Source organism: Bos grunniens, chromosome 22 (assembly GCF_055505025.1).
Source record: "Bos grunniens cultivar Pamir isolate PY7600 chromosome 22, Bosgru_T2T1.0, whole genome shotgun sequence".
In the NCBI taxonomy this organism is placed as follows: domain Eukaryota; kingdom Metazoa; phylum Chordata; class Mammalia; order Artiodactyla; family Bovidae; genus Bos; species Bos grunniens.
In genome coordinates, this window is record NC_141186.1 from 7,766,444 (window position 1) to 7,792,284 (window position 25,841).

At 45.0% G+C, this 25,841-nt stretch overlaps 1 protein-coding gene across 3 annotated transcripts in view; it reads left to right on the forward strand.

The window, feature by feature from the left end:
* The window catches only part of CRTAP (cartilage associated protein), a 50,057-nt gene that overhangs the window by 20,744 nt on the left and 3,472 nt on the right, over positions 1-25,841 (forward strand). For all 3 annotated transcript variants that reach the window (XM_086365690.1, XM_086365692.1, XM_086365689.1), the window contains 5 exons: positions 102-251; positions 4,022-4,193; positions 9,096-9,224; positions 21,448-21,593; positions 22,516-22,599. In XM_086365690.1, the coding sequence (XP_086221816.1) occupies positions 168-251; positions 4,022-4,193; positions 9,096-9,224; positions 21,448-21,593; positions 22,516-22,599 (615 nt within the window). In that variant the 5' untranslated portion in view covers positions 102-167. The remainder of the gene's footprint in view (positions 1-101; positions 252-4,021; positions 4,194-9,095; positions 9,225-21,447; positions 21,594-22,515; positions 22,600-25,841) is intronic.

The following is a 25,841-nucleotide window of genomic DNA, read 5'->3' on the forward strand; positions in this document are numbered from 1 at the left end:
GAAACACAAAATTGCCTAAGGACTGAACAGACGTTCTTGTTTTACAGAAATCACGCTCACCACCCACTGAGTAGTGCTTGTCTCTCCTCTCTGGACTTTAGGCAAATAATCTTCCGAAAGCCATTGCAGCTGCTCACACCTTTCTACTGAAGCATCCTGATGATGAGATGATGAAGAGAAACATGGCTTATTACAAGAGCCTGCCCGATGCGGAGGACTACATTAAAGACTTGGAAACCAAGTCGTACGAGGTACATTTGGGTTTTTACACAGTGGTTAGTTGCAGTGTGAATTTTAGAATAAGTGTATCTTAGTGAACAGCTACTGACACTGAAGGACTGATAAGTGATTTTTGATGACATTTAATGAGTATTATGACAATAGAAATGACTGCCTTGGGATTCCCCTGGTGGTCTAGTGGTTAAGACCTCGTACTGCTAATGCAGGGGGTGCAGGTTTGATCTCTGGTCAGGGAACTGGATTCCACATGCTGTGGGGTATGGCCAAAAAATTAAAAAAAGAAGAAAAAATGATTGCCTTTTTAACACCAAGTTGATCCATTTAAGAATGCAATTTTATATTGCATGGTGATTTTAAAGTCACTTTTTTCCCCTTTAAATGCTGCATTTTAGAAATATGGTCATTTGATCATTCAGTTTTAAGATGGTATAAAAATGGGTCTTGGAAATCATCTGAAAATGACTAAGAACAGAAGAACCTGGAAGTAGGTCTTCATCTCTGATGCAACTAGGAAACATGTATTTTTATACACACACACAGCACATACCTCAAGATGGAAGGGGAATAAGGTTCTAGGAGGACAGACTCAACAGGTTACAGGATATTTGAGTCTGTGCATCTGCAGAGGGGATTCTGAGGGGAATGAGTGAGGACAGTAAGAAGAGGATGAGTCCAGAGCACTTACTGCTGTCGGGGCCTGTCGAGTCTGGGCTCCAGGTGTGTGGGTACCAGTGGGGCAGGAGCAGGGGTTGAAAACAGAGGGATGGGTTGGAAGTGCCCACCGGGGCTCCTAGAGCCTCAGGTCTGACTCTAGGGTTTCCCATCGTGGGACCAGACTGCAAGCTCACTTTTTCACCAGCGGTGACCCTCAAACATTGTGGGCAAAATCTCTTTTCTGGAGCCCATCTGGTCTCCAGGGAGGAATTCCCCAGCCTTCCGCAGGGCTGGCGGAGTGTCTGAGAGCCAGTCTGGGGAGAGGGATGGCGATCTCATGGCTGAGTTGGAGGCCTCACCTGTTCCTGGGTGTCAGCCCACACCTCAGCTTGATTGCTGTGCCTGCTCCCTGGGCCTTCAGCCTTTATGGGTAGAATCTCTAGAACAGACTTGGAAGGTGTGGTCCCTTAGGGGAGCAGATGGCTGCTGGCGGGGGAAGCCAGGCTCCAACAGCCAGGTTCAGACTTTCAGCCAGCGTTCCATCCCGCACCTCGTGCCAGCCTCTGTAGTCCCTGGTGTCTGCAGGTGTCTATGGGTTGTGCAGCTCACCTCCCGTGAGGACCCTCCTCTCTGGTCATTTGGCTTTCTGTCTTTCCAAAAGTTGTTGAAATCTCTCGTCTGCTGCTTGCTCCTTTCCTGATCTCCTGTAAGAAGAATTGATCCCTTTTTACTTTCCTCCCTGTTATTGTTCACTGGGTTTGGGGAAAAGAGTTGTGTGCACGTGGCCATCGCACTGTGCTTAGGGGCATCCTCCCTCTGTAGAGTTTTGTTTGTTTTCTTTTCTATTTCATTTATGTGGCTGCCTCAGGATCTCTCGTTGTAGCTCGCAGGCTCTGGGGCATGCAGGCTCCGTAGTTGTGGCAGGCGGACTTAGTAGCTCTGAGGCATGTGGGATCTTAGTTCCCTGACCAGGGGTGGAACGCATGTCCCCTGCATTGGAAGGCGGATTCTTAACCACTGGACCACCAGGGAAGTCCCTCTGCAGGGCTTTCTTTCTGCTGCCACCCTGCCATTTCTGCAGAGCCAGCGGTCTGGTATTTCTGCTTCCCCTGCCCCACACTCCCCTTCCCCCCACCTCCCATCCATCTCCAGGCAAAGCTTCAGTTCTTTGCCTGTCTTGCTTCCAGGGGATGCTGCCTGCCCAGGAGATATAAGGAGATCCATGTTCCTAACCTTAGGCTTTAAGTTGGGTGAAAATTCTAGGTCCCAGGGGTGACCCTCAAATACCCCCTGTTCAGAGCAGCTGAAAACAAAACTCTCAAAGGAGAACCACATGTGTATTTCAAGACCTGTCCTGGCCCCTCCAAGTTAGCAGGTTTCTGCCTGTGTCCAAAATCTCTACTTATTTCTGGTGAAGATGAAGCTGCTTCCTCAGCCCTAGTTATTCCTGGTACCTGGTGGAGGCAACAGGTAGCAAGAATTCCTTGATGTTTCCTCTGGCTGGCATGTGGCTGCCCTACCCAGGAACTCGTGCAGACATGTGAAACTCCTAGTTTATACTTTGCTGTTAGGGCAAGGGCCCTCTGACCCTTGCTTTAGCTTATCTTTTCCTTGAATTGATTTTTAAAATCAGTTTTATGGAGGTATAATTTATTTAAAACGAATCTTCTAATTTTAAGTGTATAATTCGATGAGTTTTGACAAATGTGTGCAGTCATACAACTACCACCACAATCATACAGACATTTTCTTCTCCCCTAAAAAGTTCCTGCGTTAAAAAAAGAAATTGTTTTAAATTTCCCTCATACCCCTTTGCAGTCATGCCTTTGCCCTTGACCTCTGGCAGCCACTGCCCTGGTTTCTGTCCCTGGTATTTTCCTTTTTTCCTTGATTCAAACTTGATTTTATTATCAAGTATCTGCTAGTTTTTGAGTTAAATAAAATAACTGTACTGCTGTGAACAGGGTAGAAAAATCTAGATGTAGGTAAGTCACTGATTGCCTTCCCAGCTGGGGAGAAGTTACTGTGCAGCACAGGGAACCCAGTCTGGTGCTCCCTGATGACCTGGGTGGGTGGAGTTGGGGAGGGAGGGAGGCTGGAGAGGGAGAGGGTGTGTGCATAATTAGGGCTGATTTGCCTTGTGGTATGGCAGAAACCGGCACAACATTGTAAAACAATTTTTTTTAATTAAAAAAAAAAAAAGAGTGAGCATAGTTTGTCCAGAGTTAATGAGAGTCAAGCTTCATGATAATCTGATTCCTTTTGGGAGGACAAGTCTGTCTCTTCATGTCTGGACATTCCTTGACTTCTCTCGGCTTCCAGAGCCTGTCTTTTTGTTTCGTTTTCGATTGATTTACACTGTGTCAGGTGTACAGAAGAGTGATTCAGTTATACATACGTGTACGTATATATATAAATATATACATGTATATATATATTCAGATTCTTTTCTGTTATACTTTATTACAAAATATTGAGTGAGGTTCCCTGTGCTATACAGTAGATCCTTGTTTATCCACTTTATATTTTATAAGATCTTATGGAAAAACCCAAATGAACTTTTTGCCCAACCCAATATATAGTAATATGTAACTGTTAACCCCAAATTCCCTATATATCCCTCCTGATCCCTTTCCCCCTTGGTAACCATAAGTTTGTTTCTCTGTCTGTGATTCTATTTCTGTTTTGTATATAAGCTCGTTTGTATCATTTTTTTAGATTCCATGTATCATAGGATATTTGTCTTTCTCTGACTTCATTCAGCATGAGAATCTCTAGGTCCATCGACGTGGCATTATTTCCTTCTTTTTTATATATGTATATATGTACCACATCTTCATCCATTCATCTGCTGATGGACATTTGGGTGCTTCCACGTCTTGATTATTGTAAATAGTGCTGCTATGAACGTAGTGGTGTATGTATCCTTTGGAATTAGAGTCTTCATTTTTTCTGAACATATGTCCAGGAGTGGGATGGCAGGATCATATGGTAGCTCTATTTTTAGTTTTTTAAGGAACCTCCATACATCGTATGTTCTCCATAGTGGCTGCCCCAGTCGACATCCCTCCCTTTTCTCCACACCCTCTCCAGCGTTTTTTACATGTAGACTTTTCGCCGATTCCAGAGCCTGTTCATCCGAGCCGTGCGGGCCTACAATGGCGAGAACTGGAGGACGTGCATCACCGACATGGAGCTGGCCCTTCCTGACTTCTTCAAGGCCTTCTATGAGTGTCTCGCTGCCTGCGAGGGCTCCCGGGAGATCAGGGACTTCAAGGATTTCTATCTTTCCATCGCAGGTTGGTAGTGGGTTTTATCCTTGACATAAAGGACACAGCTGCCCCTGCGAGTTCTACATGCTTTCTAGGAAACTCGGGTGGCTTCTGAGAAACTTTTGAGTGTAAATGAGAGTGGGTTAACTGGGGTGGCTGATACAGACATGAATTAGCCTCTGACTTGGCTGGAACTTCTAGAGGAACAGTGAGTATGGTATTCAGACACAGGCCTGTGGAGAAGGTTTGTTTCATCAGTCCTACTTGACTGCAGATTCCCACAGGCTTGTAGCAAAATAAAATTGAGCCCCAAAGCATCTCACACCTCGGCTTAGGGAGATAACTTTGATTATGGCAGTTTTTCAGCATGCAGAGTCTGCATGCTCGATCACTAAGTTATGTCTGACTCTGCGACTCCATACACTGTAGCCCGCCAGACTCCTCTGTCTGTGGAAATTCCCAGGCAAGAATACTGGAGTGGGTAGCCATTTCCTTCTCCAAGAATGAAGAGTATAATTAGTGATCACTAAGGCAACTTTGGTAGCTCAGACAGTAAAGGATCTGCCTGCAATGCAGGAGACCCAGATTCGATCCCCGGGTCAGACAGATCCCCTGGAGAATGAAATGGTAACCCACTCCAGTACTCTTGCCTGGAGAATTCCATGGGCAGAGAAGCCTGGCGGTCTACAGTCCATGGCGTCACAAAGATGTCAGGCACGACTGAGTGACTAACACATATACACAAGGTAACTTTTGGGGAAAAAGAAAACATTTTCTGATGATAAAATAATGCATGCTTATTTTAAGAAGTTTGGAAAGCACAAGAAAGAGTAAAGAAAGAAAATTGAGGACTTCCCTGGTGGTGCAATGGTTAAGACGCTGAGCTTCCCAGGGAGCAGGGGGCACCGGTTCAATTCTGATCCTGATCAAGGAACTAAGATCCTGCATTCCTTCAGGCTTGGCCAAAACAAGAAAAAGAAAATTGAAAACACATAAATAGCCCTAGGGGTTTTCTTTAACCATTAGTGGGCAGCAGTGCTCCAGAGGATAGGAAATGGCCAAGAGATGTCTCTAAGTGGTTTGGGAACACAGACCCTCAAACTGCCCCTTGCCGGAAGGGGCCCCAGGTCAGATAAGCCTGGAATTGGTCTGAGGGTTGTCTGCTTCTTGGAGTCTCTGTGCCCCGTGATGATTAATGACTCTCAGAAACCCTGAGGCGGGCAGCTCTTTTACAGTTATTGAGTCCAGGATGGTTATTTGTTGTTGTTGTTTTAGTAAATTTTTGCTTGTGAAACTCTTTTTCTACAGAGTACCTTTATTTTTCTTAACAAAACGTTTTTATTGTGGAATATTTCAAACATATACAAAATATAGAAGAGTGTGAAGGAAGCCCACTTACCCATGACTCAGCTTCGCTACTGTCAACTCATGGCAGAGTGTCATCTGAAAACCCTCCTCTTCCCTCTCAGGTTCAGATCAGATCAGATCAGTTGCTCAGTCGTGTCCGACTCTTTACGACCCCATGAATCTCAGCATGCCAGGCCTCCCTGTCCATCACCAACTCCCAGAGTTCACTCAGACTCACGTCCATTGAGTCAGTGATGCCATCCAGCCATCTCATCCTCTGTCGTCCCCTTCTCCTCCTGCCCCCAATCCCTCCCAGCATCAGAGTCTTTTCCAATGAGTCAACTCTTCGCATGAGGTGGCCAAAATACTGGAGTTTCAGCTTTAGCATCATTCCTTCCAAAGAAATCCCAGGGCTGATCTCCTTCAGAATGGACTGGTTGGATCTCCTTGCAGTCCAAGGGACTCTCAAGAGTCTTCTCCAACACCACAGTTCAAAAGCATCAATTCTTCGGTGCTCAGCCTTCTTCACAGTCCAACTCTCACATCCATACATGACCACAGGAAAAAACCATAGCCTTGACTAGACAGACCTTTGTTGGCAAAGTAATGTCTCTGCTTTTGAATATGCTATCTAGTTTGGTCATAACTTTCCTTCCAAGGAGTAAGCGTCTTTTAATTTCATGGCTGCAAGCAAATTCCAGGTGTTCCCTCATTTTGTATGTTTTGTTTCAATAGATACCTCTAAAAGATAAGAACTCTTTTTTTTATTAACATAACCACCAAACTATTATACCTAAAAGAATTATAACAGCAGTTCCTTGATCTCATCATCAAATATCCAGTGTCCCAGTCGTCTTAGAAATGGCATAAATATGTGTGTGTGTCCCTTACATTTATAATTTGTTGGTTTGAATCAGGTTCAAAATAAAGTCCACACATTGCACTTGGTTAGTTTCTTAATCTTTCAGGTTGCTGTGAGGCCACCATCACCATCCATCTGCAGAACTTTTTCATCTTCTCAGACTGAAACTCTGTATCCATTAAACACTAGTTCCCAGGACCTCCCCAGTGGTCCAATGGTCAGCACTCAGCATTTTTCACTGCTGAGGGCACAGGTTCAATCCCTGGTTAGGAAACAAGACTCCCGGCTTGGCAAAAAAAAAAAAATTGAAGAATAGTTAATTTGCAATATTGTGTTAGTTTCAAGTGTATAGCAAAGTGATTCAGTTATACATATACACATATGTATATATACACACACATTTTTTTCAGATATAATTTCCATTATAGGTTATCACAAAATACTGGGCAGAGTTCCCTGTGCTCTCTATACAGTGCGTGGCGTGCCTGCTCAGTCATGTCTGACTGTTTGCGACCCCGTGGACTGTAGCCCCCCAGGCTCCTCTGTCCATGGGATTCTCCAGGCAAGAATACTGGAGTGGTTGCCATTTCCTTCTCCAGGGGACCTTCCCGACCCAGGGATCAAACCCTTGTTTCTTGCCTCTCCTGCACTGACAGGCGGGTTCTTTACCAGCTGAGCCGCCGGGGAAGCCCCCTATGTATACAGTCGGTCTTTGTTGTTTACCTGTTTTATACATGGCAGTGTGTATCTCTTAATCCCAAACTCCTGATTTTTTCCCCCACCTCCCAAGCCCAGTGCTTCTGGTCCTCAGGGGAAGGGCTAGGATTTAGACCCAGGTGTTCTGACCGTGGTCTCACCTCTTAACCTGTGAAATAGTGTCTCACCTGAGGGGGTTACCCTGGATTAACACTTAATCTCAAACTTTATTTTTGATAGTTAATATAAGCACATACTATCGCATGTGAAAGACAAAGGGATATAATGTGAAAAACGTCTCCTGCTTTCTCAGTTAGGTCCTGACTAGAAAGAGAAGTGCTTTCCAGTTCCCCAGTATAATTACTGTTGAAATGAATAATTCATGGACAGATGCTTCCAGACGAGGACAACTTGCTGTCCATTAGATTCTCTATTCTCCACCCCCTCACCCCTGACCATGCAGTGATTTAGCACAGTATTGAGAATTCTTGCCTGAATCTTTTTTTTCCTATAAAGGTTATGTAAATATAAAACCACTTTCCCCTTTATTTTTGTGCCTGCTTCTTCCATACAGAATACATACCCTACATTACACACTATTCTATTTTATGCTTTTTCCACTTAACAGTATATCCTAACTAGTATGTAGAGACTGTTTCATTATTCTTCTCATTTCTGCCGAGTACTCCGTTGAGGGTCGGGGTAAGAGTGTGCTACTGTTTATTCCACCATCTGGTAGACATTGGGGCTGCTCCAGTCTTTTGCTTGGGCTTCCCTGGTGGCTCAGCTGGTAAAGAATCCACCTACAATGCGGGAGACCTGGGTTCGATCCCTGGGTTGGGAAGATCCCCTGGAGAAGGGAAAGGCTACCCACTCCAGTATTCTGGCCTGGAGAATTCCATGGACTGTATAGTCCATGGGGTCGCAAAGAGTCAAACACGACTGAGTGACTTTCACTTTCTTTCAGTCTTTTGCTATAACATCTACTACTGTACTGGGGAATTTTAGTGGGTTTCTTTTTTGTTGTTCTTGTTTGCTAAGTATGGAAATGTGTTTGCAAAGTCAGCATCAGTGGGATTGATGGTTCAGGGTGAATGTTTCAGTAAATTATTTGGTATTTTAAGGTACTGTTTTGTATTCCTACCAACCAGGGAGAGTGCCTACTCCTCCACAGTCTTGCTGGCAAAATGTGTACCATCATGCTGGACTCTGAAAGGGGGAAAGGGAAGGGCTGAGGACCACGCTGGATTTAGGGACCAGCTCCAGAAGTAGTATCCATCAGTTGTTAACTGTCCACATTTCATTGGCTCAGTTAGTCACATGGCCCCAGCTGAACTGCAAAGGTGGCTGGGAAATGTAGTCTTCCACATCTTTCTATGTGCCTGTATTTAGGTCTGCCTGCTCTCTTTTAAAACCTGTGTGGATTCTGCTGTTTGTATATACCATAACTTCTTAATCACCATCCTACTGATTGACATTTGGGTTACTTTCAAGTTTGTTTGCTTAAGTGTGCCCAAGTCTAAAGAACATTTTCCCAGAAGGAGACTACTGGGTTAGAGAATGTGTGTATTTTAACCTTGGATAAATTTTGTCAAATCGTTCTCCAAAAAACTTGTTCCTTTTTTGCTCCTACCACAAAATATGAGACTGTGAATCCCGATATTCTCTCCTTAACACTGGGTGTTGTCAACTTTTAAACATTTTGCCAATTTAATAGCTTACATTATTTTAGGATTTCTTAATTACAAATAAGGTTAAGATCTTTTCACAATGTTTATCAGCCCCTTTTATAATTTCTGTTACCATCTTTTTGGCTATTTTTATAGCCAGCATTTGTCCTTCTCCTATTGATTTAGCATGCTTCATGTATTAAAGATTTTGGCCCTTTATCGTAAGTAGTGCAAATATTTTACTTTTATCATTTTATCATGATCATTTTGGCCTTAATTGTTTTGAGGGGTGGGGCAGAAGTGGCATAAAGAAAATAATGAATGCACTGCCTGAAAATCTGTGTGTTCTTTCAGATCATTATGTGGAGGTCCTGGAATGCAAAATTCAGTGTGAGGAGAACCTCACACCTGTCATAGGAGGATATCCGGTGGAGAAATTTGTGGCTACCATGTATCATTATTTGCAGTTCGCTTATTATAAATGTAAGTACTCATCTTCTAGGCAATCTGGGCAAGGTACTAAGATTCAGCTTCCGCCTCAGTGGAGAGTACTAACCTTGTAAGATTGTCTTGAGGATTAAATGAGTTGGTAGATGTAGGATGCTTATGGAATTCACACACTGGCACAGGGCAAACTCTATATAACTGGTGTTTTTGTTTATTAATCTTTTTTTTTTGACTGCTCCATGCAGCTTGCAGGATCCTAGTTCCCTGACCAGGAATGGAACACCCTGTAGTGGAAATGTGAAGTCCTAACCACTGGACTGCAAGGGAATTCCTTTTAGAAATTCCCAATGGCTTCCCTGATGGTTCAGTGGTAAAAAATTTGTCTGCAATGCAGGAGATGCAAGAGATGCAGTTTCTATCCCTGAGTGGGAAAGATTCCCTGGAGGAGGAAATGGCAACCCACTCCAGTATTCTTGCCTGGAAAGTCCCACGGACTTAGAGGAGCCTAGCGGGCTATGGTCCATGGGGTTGCAGAAGAGTCGGACACAACTGAGCGATTAAACCCCCACCACTATATATATCATTATTTCCCTTCCTCCACACCATTGACCTTTTCACTCTTAACCCTAAGATCACTGCAGTTGATCCTGCCTTGAACTTGGAGTTTCTCGATCAGAACCTTCCAGACAGACAAAGGGCTCACATGGGAGAGAGAGAAAGGAATTCAGACTTCAAAGCCCGAATTTCCTGCCTTCCTTTCTTTCCCTGTAACCAAGATTGCCGAGGCCCACTTGCTTGAGCAGCGTGTGCCCTGGCGGTTCAGTGATGAGCACGGGATGTTACTGGGGTCATGTGCTATGGGGAAGACTCTGCTCTCCTGATGACATATCTGGTCCGTGGGCAGGAGTCTGACTAGCTTCCCCGAGGCTGTCTTTCAGACTCAGGGGTGCCTGGTCATGGGGCCTCGGGGATGTCTTGGAGGACTGAGAAGTGACTTTGGCTTCCACAGCCTCCTCCCCTGCTGTGAGCATCTTGTTCTTTGTGGAGTTCACTCTGCCCACAGCAGACACCTGCCCACCTACCTGGTAATCCCACCTTGTCTCCTCTCCAGGACACACCAGAGGCCTTGCCTGCTGAAGGTCAAAAAAGGGGAAAAAAGGAAAGAGAAAAATTTTGCTTCATTCCCTCTCTCTCTATTTTAACTTTTTAACTAAAAAATTTAAACTTTTGCTGCTAATCAAGATGATTCCTTTGTTCCTAAAAAGTCTCTGATACTGACATTTACAGCATGTTTTTCTGAGGAAGGTAACTGGCCTCTCTCAGCAGTGAACCTGATCTTCACCAGCCTGTTCAGTTCAGTTCAGTCTCTCAGTCGTGTCTGACTCTTTGCGACCCCATGAATCGCAGCACGCCAGGCCTCCCTGTCCATCACCAACTCTTGGAGTTCACTCAGACTCACGTCCATCAAGTCAGTGATGCCATCCAGCCATCTCATCCTCTGTCGTCCCCTTCTCCTCCTGCCCCCAATCCCTCCCAGCATCAGAGTCTTTTCCAGTGAGTCAACTCTTCGCATGAGGTGGCCAAAGTACTGGAGTTTCAGCTTTAGCATCATTCCCTCCAAAGAAATCCCACGGCTGATCTCCTTCACCAGCCTGAACCCCATCTAAATGTGCAAAGAAATGGCCCGAAATGCCCCTTGGTTGGGACATTTCTGAGACCAGCAGGAGGCCGAGGGCTGTTGTAAAGAGGTGTCTTTCTCGTGTCCCCTTTCGTGGAGGGAAGGGTGAGTTTATTTGCCACTGTCAGCCTGGCATGGACTGTCTGGTAAAGGATTCTTTAGCAGAGAGGACGAGAGTCTCTTCTATATAATGTGTGGACACGCTTCCCTGCCGGGCAGCACTGAGCTCACAGCATGTTCCAGCAAATAGCTGTTGACTGCATTCTAGTGTGGAGGGGCGGTCTTCTACTGGACAATGTCTTTGCTTATGAAGAGCCTTCTTTTTAAAAATAAGTACCTGGTTTAAGGTAACTGTTTTTTGTTTTCCCTAAAAAGGCTTGTAGTATAGGTTTAGTGCAATAAAGTAAACATCACAGAGATATACAGAAAAACATCAAGCACATCACCCATTCTAATCTCCCTGCTCCCTCTCACCCGACCCCAGATTTAACTACTTGCTTATTTTTATCCACACTCAGAAAGATCTTATTTTAATGAGAATCACAGAAAATTATGTACTTTTTTTTTATTTCTGAAAATTGAAAAACATATTAGAAAGGATGGTATAATAAACTAGGGGGTGCGTCCTAATTTGCTTCAGTCGTGTCTAACTCTCTGTGACCCTATGGACTGTAGCCCACCAGGCTCCTCTGTCCACGGCATTCTCAAGCAAAATTCTAGAACGGGTTGCCATGCTGTCCTCCAGGGGATCTTCATGACCCAGGGATCAAACCTGGTCTATTATCTCTCCTGCATCGACAGGTAGGTTCTTTACCAGGGAAGCCCAATGGACTAGGGGTGACTGTCACCCAATTCAAACATTTATCAACACATTGCCGATCTTGGGTTTAGCTTCTACATGTTCTGTTGGATGAAAATACAGCTGGTATTTTTGTTTCATTTTCATGAGAGGCTGTGCCAGCACTTCACTGAGCTAATTGTGATGGACATTGAAACGTGAATCTTCCAACCACTGAGCAGGCTGGGTTCAGTGGCAACACGCCAGAACACTGGACTTCAGCACTGCACTGGATATATCCAGGCTCTGGCAACTCACTGCTCACGCCTCTGAAGCCTTTACTTGCTCTAAAAACCACCGGGCCTATCAGAAACTGACAAGGACAAAATAGCTAAAACAACAAGATTTTCAGCATTTATTGCTGCTCTGCAAGAAATCTTTGTTTTGGGGAATATAAATAGGCACTGTGAGTGAAATGTAACTCTTAAAATTGGCTTCTTGAAAGTCAGCCCTGTTTTGAATTCTTTTTCCAAGACCTACACCAGGACATTTCTTGAGGGCAGATGTCATTTCCAGCTCCACAGATTTGTGAATAGCAAGTGTCCACGTGTGTGTGTTAGTTGCTCAGTCATGTCTGACTCTTTGCAACCACATGGACTGTAGCCCGTCGGATTACTCTGTCCATAGAATTCTCCGGGCAAGAATATTGAAGTGGGTTGCCATTCCCGTCCCCAGCGGATCTTCCCAACCCAGGAATCGAACCCCAGTCTCCTGCCTTGCAGGCAGATTTTTTTATCCTCTGAGCCACCAGGGAAGCCCCTAGTGAATAGAAAGGGTCCATAAACAGGGTTTTTTTTAAATTAAATAAGTTGTAGTTGTGGAATGAGGCCACAAGGTGGCAGCACTACTTCACGCCCCCATCTGGTCACCTGGGCAGACACAGCCTCAGGAAAGTCTGTTCCTGGGTTGTCAAGGAGAGTGCGGTGTGGGAGAAGAAATGCCCAGGGGCTGTGTCTCATTCATTCTACCCCTTCTTTCCCTTCACCCCACGGAGAAATCCCAGCCCCCTGTAAAACCACTCTGCTGAGGGTGCTGTCATCTGAGACCCGTACTGAGTTCCCTCACCAGGACACATCCAGGAGACCTGCTGGCTTTTGCAAGCTCTTCCAGCCCAGAAGTCCCTCCAGTCGTTGGGTGCCCTGGGCTTCAGGTATCTTCTGAAGAGCCTGCCTGCATCTGGAGATTGTGGTCCCATCCGGAGGGGACCAGGCCCTACAAGTCCAAGGGGCGCTGCTTTGATGGCATATAGTTCCCAGCTCCCTCAGGCCCATAGGAGTCCAGTCTTGAGACCCAAGCCTCTCAGGCTGCGGGGATGTAACACCAGCCCGGGTCCCCACGGCCTGAGGGCAATATGGTGGGCACTGCTTTTCCTTTTTTATGTAATTTTTAGTTTATGTGGACTTACAGTGTTGTGTTTGAGGTGTACAGCAACTTGACTCAGTGATACACATACATAGATGTATTGTTTTTGGATCCTTTTCCCTTGAGGGTTGTTAGAGTGTTGCATAATTTCCTTGGCTATACAGGAAGTCCTTTTTGACCTTCTGTATTATGTATATGAGAGTGTATCTATTAATCCCAACCTCCTAATTCATCCTTCCCACCCTAATTTGCCCTCTGGAAATCCTATTTGTTTTGAAACTCTGTGAGTCTCCTTATGTTATGTAAATGAATTCATTTCTGTCAGTTTTGGGGTTCCAACTGTAAGTGATCTCATACGATACTTATCTTTCTCAGTCCAGGTTACTTCACTCAGTGTGATCATGTCTAGGTCCATCCAGATGTCTGCCAATGGTATCATTTCATCCTTTCTTATTGTCATTCATTCGCGCGGTCGTGTCCGACCCTTTGTGCCTCTATGGACTTCAGCACACCAGGCTTCGCTGTCCTTCACCATCTCCCTTTTCTTATGGCTGAATAACAGTCCATTTTATACATGGGCCATGTCATTTCCTGTTCATCTAACGATGGACACTGTGGTGGCTTCCATTCCTGGGGTGTTGTAAGCAGTGCTGCACTGAATGTTGGGATGCATGTGTCTTTTGAAATTCAGTTTTCTCCACTTGTACACCCAGGAGTGGGGTGGCCGAATCATATGCCCACTCTATTTTTATTCAATGGTTTTGAAAGAACCTCACGGTGTTCTCCAGAGTTGCTGTTACCAATTCACATTCACAAGACCTTGTAGGAAGGTTCTCTTTGCTCCACCCTGTCTCCGAATTCAGTGTTTGTAGATGTTTTGCTGAGAGCTATCCTGACTGCTGTGTGTTGGTACCTCCTCATAGTTGTGATTCACATTTGTCTAGTTTGCTGCTAAGTCACTTCAGTCGTGTCCGACTCTGTGTGACCCCATAGACGGCAGCCCACCAGGCTCCCGTCCCTGGGATTCTCCAGGCAAGAATACTGGAGTGGGTTGCCATTTCCTTCTCCAATGCGTGAAAGTGAAGTCGCTCAGTCGTGTCCGACTCTTCGCCTCCCCATGGACTGCAGCCTACCAGGCTCCTCCGTCCATGGGATTTCCCAGGCAGGAGTACTGGAGTGGGGTACCATTGCCTTCTCCGGTGTCTAGTTTAGAGCATTGCATCTTTTTCATACGTTATTGTTTCAAACAGTAAGAGTTAATTTTACATTTTGAAGCAGGCTTCTTGAAAGTCGACCTTGTTTTGACTTTTTTTCCCCGTGATCTACCCCAGGGCATTTCTTGAGGGCAGGTGTCATTTGCAGCCCTGCAGGGTTATTGAAGTCAGTGTCCATTAGCCTGTTTCAAAGCTGTAGTAAAGAGAACCGGCCACAAGGAGGCAGCATTTCTTCAGACCCAGGTCTAGTTACCTGGGCAGCCAGAGCCTCAGAAAAGTCGCGTTCCCTAGTTGTCAAGGAGAGCGGAATGTGCCAGAAGAAACTCTCAGCGCTTGTGTTTCATTCCTTTTTCCCTAACCCTTTTACCCCGCGGGGAAATCCCAGCCCCTGAAAAACCGCAGCGCTAAGGGTGCTGTCCTCGGAGGCTGGTGGTAGGAACCTCAGGACATGGGGAGGGACCAGGTGACTTTTCCAAGCTCTTGCAGCTTGAAGAGTTCACCAATCTTTAGGTGCACTGGGCTTCCTGTGGCTTTTAATGAGCCCGCCTGGATCTGGAGATTATGGTCTAATAGGTAGGATTCCAGGGACTGCAGATCCAAGGGGTGTTGCTTTGCTGGCACACAGCTCCCAGCTCCCTCAGCCCCATGAGAGTCAAGTCTTCAGACCCTAGCCTGCTCAGGGCCCCAAGGCCCTAGGGGAATATGGCAGGCACTGGGTTTTTTTTAATATTTTATCTTAGATGGAGTAGAATTTTACTATTGAGTATGTTTTAGGTATACATTATCTTGATTCAGTTGTGGATGTGTTTTTTGGATCCTCTTCCCTTATATTACAGTGCTGAGCACAGTTCCCTGTGCTATGTAATAGGTCCTTCTAGATGATCTGTTTTATGTATATGAGAGCATATATGTTAATCCCAACCTCCTAATTCATCCCTCCTGCCCTAATTTCCTCTTTGGGCATCATATGTTTGTTTTACATATATGAATTTGTTTGTATCAGTTTTCAGATTCCACCTGTAGATGAGCTCACATGATATGTGTATTTCTCAGTCTGATGGACTTCACTGCAGATGATCACGTCTGGGTCCATCCGTATGGCTCCCAGTGGTATCGCTGTTGCTCTCTTTTGGCTGAGTATCATTCCGCAGGATACATGTGCCACATCTTTTTCTGTTCACCTGTCGATGGGCGCTGCACTGGCTTCCATGTCTTGAGTGTTGTAAGCATTGCTGCACTGAACGTTGGGGTGCATGTGTCTTTTGAAATTTAGTTTTCTCAGATTATACTCCCAGGAATGGCATAGATCCTTTTCCCTGCTTTATTTTCAGTTTTAAAAGAACCTCCACACTGTTCTCCAGAGCTTAGGAGGGTTCCCTTTGCTCCACCCCGTCTCCACATTTACTGTTTATAGATGTTTTGCTGATGGCCATTTTGACTGGTGTGAGCTGTTACTTTCTTGCAGTTCTGATTTGCATTTTTCTAATAATAGCTTTGTGGAGCACTTTTACCACTGTTCTTTTGTTTTTTCTTTTCAAACAGTGTGATTGAAATTTACATCTTTAAATTGGCTTCTTAAAAGTTGGACCTATTTGAATTTTTTTTTCTGACCTTCCCTGGGGCATTTCTTGAAGGCAGGTGTTATTTCCAGCCCTGCAGGACTTTTGAAGGCAAGTTCAGTTCAGTTGCTCAGTCATATCCAATTCTTTGCGACTCCATGGACTGCAGCACGCCAGGCTTCCCTGTCTATCACCAACTTCTGGGAGCTTGCTCAAACTCATGTCCATCAAGTCGGTGATGCCATCCAACCATCTCGTCCTCTGTCATCCCCTTCTCCTCCTGCCTTCAGTCTTTCCCAGCGTCAGGGTCTTTTCCAACGAGTCAGTTCTTTGCATCAGGTGGCCAAAGGATTGGAGCTTCAGCTTCAGCATCATTCCTTCCAATGAATATTCAGAGTGGATTTCCTTTAGGATTGACTGGTTTGATCTCCTTGCAGTCCAAGGGACTCTCAAGAGTCTTCTCGAATACCACAGTTCAAAAGCATTAATTCTTCAGCACTCAGCTTTCTTTATAGGCCAACTCTCACATCCATACATGACTACTGGAAAAACCATAGCTTTGACTAGACGGACCTGTGTCAGCAAAGTAATGTCTCTGCTTTTTAATATGCTGTCTATGTTGGTCATAAGTTTTCTTCCAAGGAGCAAACGTCTTTTAATTTCATGGCTGCAGTCACCATCTGCAGTGATTTTGGAGCCCCCCAAAATAAAGTCTCTCACTGTTTCCATTGTTTCCCTATTTGTTTGCCATGAAGTGATGGGACCAGATGCCGTGATCTTTGTTTTTTGAATGTTGAGATTTAAGCCAGCTTTTTCACTCTCCTCTTTCACTTTCATCAAGAGGCTCTTTAGTTCCTCTTTGCTTTCTGCCATAAGGGTGGTGTCATCTGTATATCTGAGGTTATTGGTATTTCTCCTGGCAATCTTGATTCTAGCTTGTGCTTCATCCAGCACAGCATTTCGCATGATGTACTTTGCATATAAGTTAAATAAGCAGGGTGACAATATACAGCCTTGATGTACTCTTTTCCCAATTTGGAACCAGTCGGTGTTCCATGTCTGGTTCTAACTGTTGCTTCTCAACCTGCATACAGATTTCTCAGGAGGCAGGTGAGGTGGTTTGGTATTCCCATCTCTTGAAGAATTTCCCACAGTTTGTTGTGATCCATACAGTCAAAGGCTTTGGCGTAGTCCATGAAGCAGAAGTAGATGTTTTTCTGGAACTCTCTTGTTTTTTCTATGATCCAACGGATGTTGGCAATTTGATCTCTGGTTCCTCTGCCTTTTCTAAATCCAGCTTGAATATCTGGAAATTCTCGGTTCACGTACTATTGAAGCCTGGCTTGGAGAATTTTGACTATTACTTTGCTAGCATGTGAAATGAGTGCAATTGAGTGGTAGTTTGAACATTCTTTGGCGTTCTTTCTTTGGGACTGGAATGAAAACTGACCTTTTCCAGTCCTATGGCCACTGCTGAGATTTCCAGATTTGCTGGCGTATTGAGTGCAACACTTTCACAGCATCATCTTTTAGGATTTGAAATAGCTTAACTGGAATTCCATCACCTCCAGTAGCTTTTTCGTAGCGATGCTTCCTAAAGCCCACTTGACTTAACAGTGTGCATAAAAGCCCGTTTTGAAGTTGTAGTAATGAGAAATGACCACAAGGAGGCAGCACCACTTCATGTGCAGGTCTGCTCACCCGGGCAGCCAGAGCATCAGGAAAGTCAGTTCTTGGGTTGTCAAGAATGTTGTTTAGGGTGTCCAGCAAATTGGTTCAGTGATGCACACACATAGATGTATTGTGCTTTGGATCCTTTTCCCTTATGGGTTGTTAGAGTGTTTCACAGTTCCCTGTGCTGTACAGTAGGTCCTTTTTTATTTTCTATATTATGTATATGAGAGTGTATCTGTTAATCCTAACCTCCTACTTCATCCCTCCCACTCCAGTTTCCCCTTATAGAATCATACATTGGTTCTGAACCTGTGAGTCTCCTTGTGTTACATAGATTATTTGTATCAGTTTTTGGGTTCCAACTGTAAGTGATCTCATACAATATTTGTCTTTCTCAGTCCGAGTTGCTTCACTTAGTATGATCGTGTCTAGGTCCATTCAGGTGGCTGCCAATGGCATCATTTCATCCTTCCTTAGGGCTGAGTACTCCTCCATTGTTTACATGGGCCACATCATTTTCTGTTCATCTAACGATGGGCACTGCTGTGGCTTCCATTCCTGGGTGTTGTAAGCAGTGCTGCACCGAATGTTGGGATGCACGTGTTTTTTGAAATTCCGTTTTCTCCACTTGTACAGGAGTGGAGTGGCCAAATCATATGCCCACTCTATTTTTATTCAGTAGTTTTGAAAGACCTCACAACGTTTTCTGGAGTTCCTGGAGATTTAAATTCACAAGAACTTTGTAGGAGGGTTTCCTCTGCTCCACCCTGTCTCCACATTTACTGTTTGTAGACATTTTCCTGATGACCATTCTGGCTGGTGCAAGTTAATACCTCCTTGTAGTTCTGATTGACATTTGTCAAGTAATAGCCATTTAGTGGAGAAGGCAATGGCAGCCCACTCCAGTACTCTTGCCTAGAAAATCCCATGGACGGAGGAGCCTGGTAGGCTACAGTCCATCCGGTCGCTAAGAGTCAGACACGACTGAGCGACTTCACTTTCACTTTTCACTTTCATGCACTGGAGAAGGAAAGGGCAACCCACTCCAGTGTTCTTGCCTAGAGACTCCCAGGGACAGGGGAGCCTGGTGGGCTGCTGTCTATGGGTTCGCACAGAGTTGGACACGACTGACGTGACTTAGCAGCAGCAGCAGCCATTTAGAGCATCTTTTTCATACTTTGTTTCAAACAGTATGGGTGAAATTTACGTTTTGTAGCAGGCTTCTTGAAAGTCCACCTTTTTTGACTTTTTTTCCTGTGACCTACTCCAGGGCATTTCTTGAGGGCAGGTGTCATTTGCAGCCCCGCAGGGTTATTGAAGGCTAAGTGTCCATAAACCTTGGTTTTAAAGTTGTAGTAGTGAGGAACCGCCACAGGCAGCAACGCTTCCTCACACATAGGTCTGATCACCTGGGCACACAAAACCTCAGGAAAGTCAGTCAATTCCTGGGTTGTCAAGGGAGCAGAAGGTGCCAGGAGAAATGCCCAGGGGCCTGTGTCTCGTTCCTTTACTCCTTCTCCCCACGGACAAATCCCAGCCCCTGCAAAACCACTCTGCTGAGGGTGATGTCGTCCGAGGTTGGTGCTGAGTTCCTTCACCAGGACACGTCCAGGAGACCTGCTGGCTTTTGGAAGCTCTTCCAGCCTGAGGGCCCACCAGTCTTTGGATGCTCTGGGCTTCGTGTAGCTTCTGAAGGGCCCGCCTGCATCTGGAAATTGTGGTCCCATCCAGAGGGGACCAGTCCTTACAGGTCCAAGGGGCTCTGCTTTGATGGCACGTAGTCCCCAGCTCCCTCAGCCCCGTGAGAGTCCAGTCTTGAGACCCACGCCTCTCAGGGTGTAAGGATGTGACACCAGCCTGGGTCCGCATGCCCTGAGGGCAATATGGTGGGCACTGCTTTTTTTTTTAATGTAATTTTAAAAAATTTAAAATAGAACTGAAATAGAACTGACTTATACTACAGTGTTTGTTGGGGTTGTACAGCAAATTGGTTCAGTTATACACACACGTGGATGTATTGTTTTTCAGATTCTATCCCTGTAGTTTTACAGTGTGTTTCATGGAGTTCCCTGTGGTGTATAGTAGGTCCCTCTTGATTATCTGTTTTATATATAAAAGAGTGCAACTGTTAATCCTAACCTCCTAATTCATCCCTTCTGCCCTAATTTCCCCTTTGTGATCGTAAGTTTGTTTTACAACTCTGTGAGTCTCTTTGTGTTGCATAAATTAATTAATTCTTATTATTTTCTAGATTCCAAATCTAAGTGATCTCGTATACCATTTGTCTTTCCCAGTCTGACTGACTTCACTTGGTATGATCATGTCTGGATCTGTCAGTGTGGCCGTCAGTGGCACCATTTCATCCTTTGTATAGCTGAGTAATATTCTGTTGTAAACATGTGGCATCTCTTCTTTTTCCATTGATCTGTCGATGGACATTGTGGTGACTTCCCTGTCTTGCCTGTTGTAATCAGGGGTGCACTTGTCTCTTGGAATTCTGGTTTTCTCCAGTTACATGCCCAGGACTGGGGTGGCCCAATCATACGCTAGCTCTATTGTTAGTTTAATGAACTTCCACACTGTTCTCCAGAGTGCCTGATACCCAATTTACTTTCACAACAACCTGGTTGGAGGATTGTCTTTGCTGCACTCTGCCTCCGCATTTGTTGTCTGTATACAGACCATTTGCTGATGGCCATGCTAACGGCTGTGGGGCGATTCCTCCTTGCATTTTTGATTTGCCTTTCTCTGGTAGTCATATGGATATATGTCACATACATATAGTAGTAGTCATGAGTCTGAGCAAGCTCCGGGAGTTGATGATGGATAGGGAAGCCTGACGTGCTGCAGTCCATGGGGTTGCAAAGACTCAGACATGACTGAGTGACTGAACTGAACTGAGTCATGTGGAGCAGCTTTTCCATTACTTTTTTAAAAACAGTATGAATGAGATTTACCTTTTGAAGTTGGCTTTTTGAAAGTCGGCCCCGTGTTGAATATTTTTTCATACCCTACTGCAGTACATTTCTTGAAGGTAGGTGTCATTTCCAGTCCTTGCAGGGTTGATGAACAGGAAATGGCCTTAAGTGGGGGTTTTAGAGTTGTAGTTATGGGAAAAGGCCACGAGGCAACAGCACCACTTCACACCCAGATCTGGTTACCTGGGCAGACAGAGCCATAGGGAGGTCCTGTTCCTGGGTTGTCAAGGAGAGGGGAATGTGCCAGAAGAAACGCCCAGGGTCCAGTGTCTCATTCCTTCTTCCCTTTCCCTTTGCCCCCATGGAGAAATCTCAGCATCTGGAAAACCGCTCTGCTGAGGGAGCACCTCCTCCATAGGTGGGGGCGACTCTCAGGAAGGAGGGTGGAGGTGGGAGCCCAGCACCAGGACATGAGGAGGGGAGACCAGGTGACTTTACGAAGCTCTTACAGCCCAGGAGGATCCACAGATCTTTGGGTGCCGTGGGCTTCTTGTGGCTTTTTGTGGGCCTGCCTGGCTCTGGAGATTGGGGTCCCATCAAGAGGGAGTGGGCAGTACAGGTCCAAGGGGGCTCATTTGCTTGCCCATCCTCCGTCAGACCCATGAGAGTCCAGCCACCAGACGCAGGCCTGCTCAGGCCCCAGGGATGTGACACCAGCCCAGGTCACGGTGGCCTGACGGGGACTGACTAGTTACTTCTGCCTTGGCTTCTGTGTACCGAGGAACTTATGTCATTTTCACAAATGGATTCCACTTTTCCCTGGAGATCCTGTCTACGGCCTGTTCATCCCTGAGGTTGTTTTTTTTTCCGTCATTGCAGGAGTTCCATCGGAGGGGCTTGGAGAGGGGGCTTGTTGGTGATCTTTTTCTTCCGGAAGCCCTTCTTCACCGGAGAACTGTTCTTCTCCTGAGAGGCTGGCTGACTTCCTGTTCCTGTTTTCTCTCTTCCGCCCACAGTGAACGACCTGAAGAATGCGGCGCCCTGCGCGGTCAGCTACCTGCTCTTTGACCAGAGCGACAAGGTCATGCAGCAGAACCTGGTGTACTATCAGTACCACAGGGACAAGTGGGCGCTGGCGGACGAGCATTTCCAGCCCAGACCGGTGAGCGCCGGCGCACCGGCCATCGCGTTTCCGCTCTCGTCTTTATCCCACTTCCGGGAGACAGCTTGGCATCTGAAGAGAAGGGCTATTGCAGAAATAAGGCAATCTCAACTTGCTTCTGTCGCTTTTTTGTCTTTTAACACTTTACCCCTTTGTTCTCTTTTCTATATCCCAAACTCTCCTGAAATTTCAAGCATTACAGAAGCATTTCATTTAGGAATTGACACTGCCTCTTGATTTCATGTTTTCTCTGTCTCATGCTGTGGTAAAGCTGTATGTTTGCCGTATATGCAGCATGTAATTCTTTATTTTTACAACAATGGGATCCTACATACTGTTTTACAACTTGCTTTGTGTTTTCTAAGAATTTCATCATGAAGGCCTCCCTTGTTACTCTCATACTATATATATATATTTTGTTGTTGTTGTTATTAACAACTCCATGGCAGGGTTGTTTATGGATGGATCATCATTTCATTCTTTTGATGCACACACACAGTTTTGCACGTGCTCAGGGAAACTTGTGGATTATTTATCACTTTCAGAGGATTTGTTCTCATGTGCCCTTAAGTTGTATTTTCACTGAGATTTGTGCCGGCTGTCCTGGTTTGCTGTACATACATCTTCCTTCAACCTCATTGTTCAGACACACACACATACATTTCTCTTTCATTCACTCGGAATTGGCCCCTGTTTTTCAAATTGAGATATAATTCGTATAGTTGAAAGTTCATGCATTCGAAGTGCACAATTCAGAGGTTTTCGTGTATTCACAGCACTGCATGGCTGTGACCACTATTAAATTTTGCATATTTTCATCATCCCCTCACCAGAGAAACCCCAACCCCTCGTTCCCTCTGCACGCCAGTTTTCCTGTTAAATGGTTGGCTGTATACACTGTTCTCTGTTTGTGTCTGAACAGGAAGCAGTCCAGTTCTTTAACGTGACCATGCTCCAGAAAGAGCTGTATGACTTTGCTAAGGAGAATCTCATGGATGACGATGAGGTGAGCTTTCATGTTTAGCACACGACTGACTGAGAGAAAAATATTCCTCACGTCTTTGTGAAAAGTCACTGGGAGGCCCCGTCATTCCTGAAATGAGATCCAGAAGAGGGCTTGGGAAACACGGTTTCTGTGAGTGTTTTAACGCGTCAGTGGACTGACCTGGACAAGAGGGCTTCTAGGAAACCCAGGCTGAAGCACCACGTTTCCCGGCAGAGTTCGGAGCCATGCTTTAGTCACCCGTCACAGGCGCCGTCCAGGCATCGTTTTTGCTTTATTTGTTTATTTATTTATTTGAGGCTGTGCTGGACCTTCGTTGCTGTGTCGGCTTTTCTCTAGTTGTGGTGAGCGGACTGCTCACTGTGGTGGCCTCTCTCGTTTTGGAGCGGGTTCTAGGACAAGTGGGCTCAGTAGTTGAGGCTCTGGGGCTCTAGAGCACAGGCTTCATAGTTGTGGCACATGGGCTTAGTTGTTCCATGACATGTGGGATCTTCATGGATCAGGGATCAAACCCATGTCTCTTGCATTGGAAGGTGGATTCGTTACCACTGAGCCACCAGGGAAGCTCCCGGGCATCGTTTTTAAAAAAAATTTGTATTGGAATATAGTTGCTTTACAGTGTTATGTTAGTTTCTGCTATATAGCAAAGTGAATCAGCCATATATATACATTTATCCTCTCTTTTTTGGATTTCCTGCCCGTTTAGGTCACCAGAGAGCATTGAGTTCCCTGTGCTATGCAGCTGGTTCTCATTAGTTACCTATTTTATACATAAGTCTCAATAGTGTATCTATGTCAATCTCAACCTCCCAATCCCTCCCACCTGGCCCTTCCCTCCTTGGTGTCTGTACCTTTGTTCTCTATGTCTGTGTCTCTATTTCTGCTTTGCAAATAGGTTTATCTGTACCATTTCTTAGGTTCCACATACATGAATTAATATACGATATTTGTTTTTTTCTTTCCGACTTACTTCACTTAGTATGAAAATCTCTGCGTCCATTCATGTCTCTGCAAATGGCATAATTGCATTTCTTTTTGTGTCTGAGCAACAAGCTTCATTTTTTAACTTTATAAAAACAGTGAGTATTCAATTACTCAGCACTCTGAAGACTCTGGGAAACCCACATCCCAATTTTTCTGTCCATTTGTGTGTATGTGTGTGTGTCTTTTTATGAGTTAAGCATTTTATCCTTCTCTGGGATTTTCTTGAAATTCCTGATTAAGTCTTACCCAGCTGATTCCTTTACTGATGGAGACTCTGCTGGTTACAGGGCAGTCATTCTGTGTTGGGGCAGTCTAGTCACAGAAAAGCCATCATCGGGGTTAGCGTTTGGGCTCCCCAGGTAGCTCAGTGGGTAAAGAACCTGCCTGCCAGTGCAGGAGACGTAAGAGATGCAGGTTCAATCCCTGGGTTGGGAAGATTCCCTAGGGGAGGACATGGCAACCCATTCCAGTATTCTTGCCTGGGGAATCCCATGGACAGAGGAGCTGGAGAGCTACAGTTCGCAAAAAGTCGAACATGACTGGCCGAGCATGCATGCAGGAGTAACATTTAGAGAGACGTGTTTGGAACAGACCATGGAATGCTTTCTGAGACAGCTGAGGACTCACCATCCTTCAGAGTTGGAAGACAGCTGAGGGCTTGTTCTCAGCTGACCCTTCACTTCATAGAAGAGGAACCCCGGGGAGCAGGAAAGTCTGGAAGCTGCTCGGCCAGACCCAGAGCCCTGAGCCTCCATGTCTGCTCTTTCCTCTGCCCCAGTTTTCAGTGAAGCACCTGTAAGTAAAATGTCATCATGAGATTTGTTTTTTGTGGACGAATTTACATGAGTTGGATGGACCACTGCCATGCAGCCATGCATTTAGCTGCCCTGAGCCTCAATTCTTTTGTGCAAAATGCAGCTGATAACATTGACCTTGCAGGGTTGGAAGAAGAAAATACCACTTTGGACGTGGAAGTGCTTTACAGGGTAGGAAGTGACGCACATGCCTTGTGTCTTGTGTTGGGTTCTCTGGAGGCAGATCCTGGGATAAGATCACAAGGATGCTGAAAAGGAAGGAAAACAGGCCAGACACAAACTAGCTTGGCTGCTGTGGTTTAAGAAGTAGAGAAAATTATATTCAGGAAAATGGGGATGGATTGGGTTCCTGATTATTTAAAGGCAAACTACTATTGAGATTTTGGTGTTTATGCTTCCCGTTTTTTCCATGTATTTCCGATATGTTAATATATTCACCATAAACCTAATGGTAATTATACATCAGAGCTTTTCCATTTAACACTGATATGAGCAGTTTCCCTTGTTACATTTTTCTAGAACAGAAAACTGGTATGTGAGATACTACTCACGTACCATACAATTTTCCTTTCTAAAGTGTACAACTCAGTGGCTTTTAGCATATTCATAAAGTTGCACATTCATGCAGCTATCAGATTTGAGAACATTTTCCTCACCCAAATGAAAGCCAAAACCTATTAGTTGTTACTTTACATTCTTTCCCCTCTGTCCACACAGCTTGTGCCCCCAGCCTCTGGCAACTACTAACCTTCTTTCTGTCTCTGAATCTGCCTGTTCTGGATGTTTCCTATGAGTGGAATCAAATGGATTTTGGTTTTTGCGATTAGCTCCTTTCACTGAGTATAATGTTTTCCAAGTTTAGCTACGTTGTAACATGGATCACGTTACATGAAAAAAAAATCCTTTTCATTGCTGAATAATATTCTACTGTGTGGACATGCCACATGGTGTCTATTCCTTGACTGATGGATGTTTGGGTTGTTTCCACTCTTTGGCTACTTTGAATAATGATACTGTGTACATTTGTGTACAGATTTTTGTTTGGGTAAAAATTTTTGATTCTTTTATACTTAAGAGTGGAATGGCTGGGTCCCATGGTAACTCTGTGTTTGTCTTGTTAAGGAACTGCCAGACTGTTTTCCAGAGTGGCTGAACCATTTTGCATTTCCCACCAGCAATGTAGGAAAGATCTAATCTGCTTCATCTTCATCAACATTTGTAGCGTCTGTCTTTCTTTGTGCGTGTGTCTGTCTGTCTGTTTTACTATAGGTGTGAAGTAGGTGTGACGTGGTACCTCATTGCGGTCGTCATTTGCATTTCCCTATTGACTGATGATGTTGAGCATCTTTTCTCATGCTTACTAACCACTTGTGTATTTCTTTGGAGAAGTATTGATTCTATTCAAACCCTTTGCCCACTTTTTTTTAAGAGAGGAATGTTTTTGTT